The sequence below is a fragment of the Silurus meridionalis genome, chromosome 28 (assembly GCF_014805685.1).
Source record: "Silurus meridionalis isolate SWU-2019-XX chromosome 28, ASM1480568v1, whole genome shotgun sequence".
Taxonomy (NCBI): domain Eukaryota; kingdom Metazoa; phylum Chordata; class Actinopteri; order Siluriformes; family Siluridae; genus Silurus; species Silurus meridionalis.
The window spans coordinates 825,001-832,500 of record NC_060911.1 but is presented as its reverse complement, the minus strand read 5'-3'; the positions used below and the strand labels follow the sequence as shown (position 1 = coordinate 832,500).

Below are 7,500 nucleotides of genomic sequence, written 5' to 3'. Positions count from 1 at the left end.
TGTTTCCATCACACACACGTTTCACCAGCAGGGGTTTTTTACACCACCTCACACACAGGTTGTGTTTTACTACCCTAATAAAGCAATTATTGTGGTTCAAACATGTGTGTGTGTGTGTGTGTGTGTGTACATCAGTTCATCAAATCTGGGCGTGGCTTTACATATGTTTTCTGTGGACAATTCCTTTGTCCTGCTGAATGTGTCTTTACTGTTATTTTTCAACTCTCTTTGTCTCTCTATGTCTTATTTGTGTCTCTTTCCCTCTCTGTCCCTTTGTCTGTGTCTCTTTACATGTACAGTGGGGCAAAAAAGTATTTATTCAGCCAGCAGTGGTGCAGGTTCTCCCAGTTAAAAGATGAGAGGCCTGTAAGTCTCATCATCGATACACTTCAACTCTGAGAAACAAAATGAGAATAAAAATCCAGAAAATCACACTGTCTGATTTTTAAAGAATTTATTTGTAAATTATGGTGTAAAATAAGTATCTAGTCAATAACGAAAGTTCATCTCAATACTTTGTTATATTTCGTTTGTTGGCAATGACGGAGATCAAACGTTTTCTGTGAGTCTCCACAAGGTTTCTACACTCTGTTGCTGGTAGTTTGGTCCATTCCTCCATGCAGATCTCCTCTAGAGCAGTGATGTTTTGGGGCTGTCACTGAGCAACTATGGGGTAAACTACCTTCTATGGGGTTGAGATCTGGAGACTGGCTAGGCCACTCCAGGACCTTGAAATGCTTCTTACGAAACCACTCCTTGGTTGCTCGGGCGGTGTGTTTGGGATCATTGTCATGCTGAAAGACCACGTTTCATCTTCAATGCCCTTGCTGATGGAAGGAGGTTTTCACTCAAAATCTCATGATACATGACCCCATTCATTCTTTCCTTTACACAGATCAGTCGTCCTGGTCCCTTTGCAGAAAAACTGCCCCAAAGCATGATGTTTCCACCCCCATGCTTCTCAGTAGGTACGGTGTTCTTTAGATGCAACTCAGCATTCTTTCTCCTCCAAACACGACAAGTTGAGTTTGTACCAAGAAGTTCTATTTTGGTTTCATCTGACCATATGACATTCTCCCAATCCTCTTCTGGATCATCCAAATGCTCTCTATCAAACTTTAGACGGACCCGGACATGTCCTGGCTTAAGCAGGGGGACACGTCTGGCACTGCAGGATTTGAGTCCCTGGTGGTGTAGTGTGTTACTGATGGTAGCCTTTGTTACTTTGGTCCCAGCTCTGTGCAGGTCATTCACCAGGTCCCCCCCCGTGTGGTTCTGGGATTTTTGCTCACCGTTCTTGTGATCATTTTGACCCCACGGGGTGAGATCTTAGTGTGGAGCCCCAGATTAAGGGAGATTATCAGTGGTCTTGTATGTCTTCCATTTTCTAATAATTGCTCCCACAGTTGATTTCTTCACACCAAGCTGCTTACCTACTGCAGATTCAGTCTTCCAGCCTGGTGCAGGTCTACAGTTTTGTTTCTGGTGTCCTTTGACAGCTCTTTGGTCTTGACCATAGTGGAGTTTGGAGTCTGACTGTTTGAGGTTGTGGACAGGTGTCTTTTATACTGATAACCAGTTCAAACAGGTGCCATTAATACAGGAAACAAGTGGAGGACAGAGGAGCCTCTTACAGAAGAAGTTACAGGTCTGTGAGAGACAGAAATCCAAATTTTATGTTGGTGACCAAATACTTATTTTCCACCATAATTTGCAAATAAATTCTTTAATGTGATTTTCTGTTTTTTTATTTCTTTCTCATTTTGTCTCAGAGTTGAAGTGTACAGATGATAAAAATTTCAGGACTCTCATCATTTAAGTTGGAGAACCTGCACAATTGGTGGCTGAATAAATACTTATTTGCTCCTCTGTATGTGTCTTTCTCTCCCTCTCTCTCTTTATAATCATTAATTTCAGTTCCTTATGGTTCTAGTCCTAGTCTCCCTATGGTCTGATTCAGGGTTTAGTGTTCCATGTTTCTGTTCCCCAGGGTTCCATGTTCTCAGGATCTATGTTCTCTTTTAATCCATCAGGCTTCTATCTTTTGCTGGTAGAGGATTTTAGGTTTCTAGAGAAATATGTTCCCTAAACTATGGTTCTATGTTTCAAGGTTCTCAGGGTTTGATCTTTCATCTACATATTTAGAGTTCTTTATCCTCTAGATTCTGTGATTAAGTTCTTAAACTCTTGAGGGTACTTTATGCCTTCACTTCCATATTTCCAATGTTCTCATCTTAATCTCCCAGTGTTCTGGTTCAGTGTTCCCATGTATTTTCCATGAGGGTTCTATGTTCTAAATGTTCTCAGGGCCCTATGTTTTTAGAGTTCTGCATTTCAGGCTTCTACGTTCTCAGACCTGGACCGTCTCAGCCATATACATTCTTTGGGAACTATCTTTCCTGTGTTCCATGTTTCAATCCATCATGGTTCTATGTTCCTGGAGGATTCTATTCAGGGTTCTATGTTCTCTTGGTTCTCAGATAAGATCTTCACTTGATGGTGATTTTTAAGGGTTTTCTTTGTGTTATAAGGAACACAAGTAAAAGTGTACAGTTGATAGATGGTTATATTGCACTCGTTTATTTGATTGACACCATCATTACACCTTCCATATTCACTCAGGTTCTCTGAGATACACAAAGCCAAGCAAACAGAAGACGTGATTATTGCTGAGAAGATTCCGGAAAAGAAAGAAAAACAGTGTGAAGAAATTCATCATGTTTTGTAAAATATTTGACACAAAAACACGGAAATTGCGTTTCTTCTGATGGATTTGTGTTGACCTGAAGTGTCGCTCTGCTGTCAGGGTGAGGAAACATGGTTTTTGGTATGTTCAGGTTCACTGAAGCATCTTCATCATTATTATAATTATTGCCTTTAGATCTTGTTGGCGCCTAAATCAGGAGCTTGTTTGCATTTTTTAAATCTTTACATTGTTACAGACTCATGCATAGATGAAGTGATTATATGTGTATTTGGGACACGTCCACACTTCAGTAGAAAAGAGTAAAAGTAGGCTACACCTCATGCAGCTTCTGTAGCCTCAGGGATGAATCTGTGTTCTGCTTTTAAAGATCAGATATGGCTTTTATTGTGAAACATTCATCCGTCCCAAACGCTGGAGTCCCTCAACTGGATGCTTAGCTAGTGAACATTTCTGTTCTGGTCTGGACCTGTAGCATTTGGGACACAGCCAAAAAAAACTATTTACATCGATCCTGTTTGAAGAGGATGGAGGGAGGAGAAAGAGGATGGTGAGAATGACTGGGAAGAAGATACAGAAGAGAACAAAGGTGGAGGAGGAATGGGATGGAATGAAGTTACAAAGAAGGAGGAACAAGGCGATGGAGGAGGAGAAGAAGAAGGAAGAGGGTGATGAAGAGGGAAAAAAGGTTAGGAGGAGGAGAGGATGGGAAGATAAGGAGGAGAAAGTAGGTGAGTATGATGACGAGGGGAAAGTGGATAATGAAGATGATAGGAAGGATGAGGAGGATGGGGAGGATGAAGAGGAGGATTGTGAATCTAGTGAAGGAGGTGGTTTACTGTGTTTAAGCCTGAAGTGCGCCCTCTGCTGTTAGCGGAAGCACAAGTTACAATCTTAAATTACCTAATGCTGAGTTTGTGCGCTGTGGTGTTTTTACGTGTGTGTGTGTGTGTGTGTTATTTCCTCAGCATGTCCTGCAGTGGTCCTGGTAGATATTTCATCACTGTGTCTATGATGCTCTCCTCCTCCTCATCTTCGTCTCCGCACCCAGATGGTACGGCTTTTTTCGGGCGAGTCAGACTGCCTTCACTCGCCGCGTCCATCACACCCTGAGCCTCGGCCTCGGCCTCCTCACGCTTCTTTATCCCGTACTGTGTCACACACACACACACACACACACACACACACACACACACACACACAAAATCCAGATATAATATTTACATCAGATCCAATATATTATACAGTCATAACCGCAGCATCCCACACGTTCTCTCAGCTCAGAGTTCCCTGGGTTCTGTGGTTCCTCTGTGCTCATGGTACATTCGATTCTGGTTCTATGTTCCTTGGTTCTTTTTTTCAGAGATTTATATTCCCAGGGTTCTACGTTACTGTGGTTCTATATTTTCTCAGTGTTCTGGGTTTTTCTTATCAGGGTTCTGTGTTTCAGGGTTCGAGGAGATCTATCTTTCCAGAGTTCTGTGTATCCATATTTTCTGTGTCCACTGGTTTCTGTTATGTTCCTCTGGTTCTACGTTCCGGGTCTTTATCTCTCTAGGGTTCTGTTTCAGGGTTCTCAGGCGAGACTACTCAGGGTCGTGGGACAGAACGTTCCCTCTGAATGATACACTGCAGTGAGTGCAGGGCTGGGGGTTTGGGGGCGGAGCCAGGCTGTGTGTGATTGGTAAGACAGAGGGGGCGTGTACCTTGTCCCGGATGCCCTGGCGAAGCACCTCCCTCTCGGCCTCCATCTTGGAGTACTTGGCCTTCCTCTCCTCCTCCTGCTGCCTCAGAGCCTCCTGTCTCTCCTCCTCTTTCTCTTTCTCTGCCTCGGGGTCTTTATCCTCCTCTCCTCCCAACATCTTTCCCACATCAGGGGGCCCGCCTTCACACACACACACACACACACACACACACACACACACACACACACACACACACACACACACGTTATTAGTGTTTATAACAGCTGCATTTGCTGATACCCAATCATGTGTCCTATATATATACATTCACACCTGTCTGTCTCTCACTCTGTCTCCTATTCTGTCTCTCACTCTGTCTCTTATTCTGTATCTCACTGTCTCTTATTCTGTCTCTCACTCTGTCTCTTATTCTGTCTCTCACTGTCTCTTATTCTGTGTCTCACTCTGTCTCTTATTCTGTATCTCACTGTCTCTTATTCTGTCTCTCACTGTCTCTTGTTCTGTGTCTCACTCTGTCTCTTATTCTGTATCTCACTCTGTCTCTTATTCTGTCTCTCACTGTCTCTTGTTCTGTGTCTCACTCTGTCTCTTATTCTGTATCTCACTGTCTCTTATTCTGTATCTCACTCTGTCTCTTTTTCTGTCTCTCACTGTCTCTTATTGTGTCTCACTCTGTCTCTTATTTTGTCTCTCACTGTCTCTTATTTTGTGTCTCTCACTGTGTCTTTGTCTCTCTATGTCTCTTTCTGTATCTCACTGTGTCTCAAAATGTCTCTCGCTGTATCTCTCTTTGTGTCTCATTCTTTGTCTCTGTATCTCTCTCACTGTTTCTCTTCTCTCTCTGTATCTTTCTTGTTCTCCCCCATATGTTATCCTGTGTTCGTCTGTCCATCTCACTCCCTCTCTATATCTCTCCATCACATTTTCTCTCTTTCCCTCTCCCCTTTACTTTATCATCCCTGCTCTTATCCCGCTCCCCCCCCCTCTCTCTCTTAGTACTGTAAAGCACGTAGTAATGCAGAGAAACATTGACTCGTTAAGTACAATCACACACACACACACACACACACACACAGAGCAGTGACTTTTGAGTCAGCACTCTGTGTGTGTGTGTGTGTGTGTGTGTGTGTGTGTGTTTTAATGAAAAGCTGAGATGCTAATAATAATCATGGCTAAGCGTAGGCTAATATTCTGTCACAGATTTGCAGACTAGTTCATTTCAGCTAAACGACTAAATGAATAGCTAAAATTCCTGTCAGGTTAGCACAAGCTAGCTATCTGCCTAGCATTAGTCATGAATTTTAATGAGTATGATTTTCTGTCACAAATCCTTTCAGATAAAATCAGTCAGTAATTCTGTCAGGCTAGTTTAGTTCATCTTTGCTAACAAAAGAACGGAAATTCTACAAATTTCTGAATATTGTTTTAAATTCCTGTCAGCTTAGTAGAATTTAGCGAGCATCTTAGCATTGCTGTGAATGTTATAAACAATTATAAATATCTCTTAAAAACTTATCAGGATCAATTACATAAACAAGCTTGGATTGAAGGATCGAAGATTATTGAGGAAAGTTAGCATTAGCCTAGTATATTCAATGACAAACATTTTATCACATACTTTTTTTTATGTTATATTCGGAAAAAATAAATCCAGTCAGAATCCTAGCAGGTTCATTCATTTCAACTGACTAGCACTAGTTCTGGAACACTCAAAAAATTTCCTGTCAGGTTAGCACATGTTAGCTAGCAATTAAAGTCACGATTATTAGCATTTGACAGAACACAAGCCATCATTACATCATTAGCATGTACACAGTATTGCTAGAATATGAAATAAAAAGAAAGATTTTAATCCTGAATTTCGTTTAAAAATCCAGCTAGGATCAATTACACCAGCTAGCTAGTGTTAAGATTGACGATTATGGATTTTTCATTAGCATCAGGATTGTATATTCAGTTATAAAAAATAAATCCAGTCAGGTTAGCTTAAATCAGCTAGCTGACTAGCACTAGGAAGAAATTTGGAAAGTTTTCTGTTAGGTTAGTACATGCTAGGTAGCAATTAAAGCCTAGATAATTAGCATATGATAGAGTACAAGATTATGTCATTAGCATATAAATGTCAAATCTGAGTTGACTGTGACTTGCTAGAATATGAATTTACATGAAAGATTCTAAGTGTCTTTTGAATGTTGTGTTGAGTTCCTGTTCTTTTTTTTTTTTATTATGAATATTACTCAAAAATCCTGTCAGGATCATTTATACAAACTAACTAGCTATCTAGCATTAAGGTTGAAGATTATAGATAATAGTTATCCTTAGTGTAGTATATTCAATTTTAAACTTTTAATGACATCATTTCCTGTATTTTGTGGGGAACAAAAAAATCCTGTCAGAATTTCCTGTCTGTCAGCACATTAGCTGGCAATTAAAGTCAAAACTATTAGCATTTACAGAGATTCTGCTGACTGACTATCACTAGGGTAGAAGTATTGAAAATGTATGGTTATGATGTTAAAATCCTGTCAGGCTAGCACGTTAGCGCATGTTAGCGGAGTTTAGCCACCTTGCGCTCCGGCTGTTCTGATGTTGATAGTTGCAGTGTTACAGAAGGACTGCGGCTAAATCCGGGACGACATTAAACACTGCTGCTGCTGCGGCACTCGAGTGCTGACTCAGGCCATTTAACACAACCTCTTCATCACACACACACCCACACACACTCTCACACACACACACACACACACACACACTCTGCACCCACCTCCCATCGCTGCTTTCATTACAAAATTCATGGCTCTGCTCTAGTGAAGGAGATCTGTACAGGGTCCCGTGTTAGCGTCCTGCGGAAAGAGATAGAGGACAAACTCACACTCATTTTTATTTCATTTGTTTATTTTTTATTTATGTTTATTTCCTTCCTTCACATATCCTGAGGAAACCACACTGAAGGTGACATTGGTGATCTCATATCCTACAATACAAATTTCTATAAGATGGCCGCCGATCTAAATCACGTTCCAGTGTTCAGCTACGCTATGAAGTTTTGAGTGTTTTTACTTGGCTAGCTTGATGTTTAGACGTTTAGCT

The 7,500-nt window shown here is 41.1% G+C and overlaps 2 protein-coding genes across 5 annotated transcripts in view; one reads left to right on the top strand and one right to left on the bottom strand.

Moving 5' to 3' along the window:
- The window catches only part of tmod1 (tropomodulin 1), a 15,036-nt gene extending 14,935 nt beyond the window's left edge, over window positions 1–101 (top strand). For all 4 annotated transcript variants that reach the window (XM_046843252.1, XM_046843254.1, XM_046843255.1 and 1 more), the window contains one exon: window positions 1–101. This exon is cut by the window's left edge and continues 304 nt beyond it. The gene's annotated coding sequence lies outside the window, so the exon portion shown is untranslated.
- Window positions 102–2,557: 2,456 nt separating this feature from the next.
- The window catches only part of cplx2l (complexin 2, like), a 7,174-nt gene continuing 2,231 nt past the window's right edge, over window positions 2,558–7,500 (bottom strand). Inside the window, exons 2-4 of the mRNA XM_046843256.1 lie at window positions 7,175–7,253; window positions 4,411–4,589; window positions 2,558–3,855 (exon numbers count right to left, since the gene is read on the bottom strand). Of these exons, the coding sequence (XP_046699212.1) occupies window positions 3,661–3,855; window positions 4,411–4,589; window positions 7,175–7,205 (405 nt within the window). The 5' untranslated portion in view covers window positions 7,206–7,253 and the 3' untranslated portion in view covers window positions 2,558–3,660. The remainder of the gene's footprint in view (window positions 3,856–4,410; window positions 4,590–7,174; window positions 7,254–7,500) is intronic.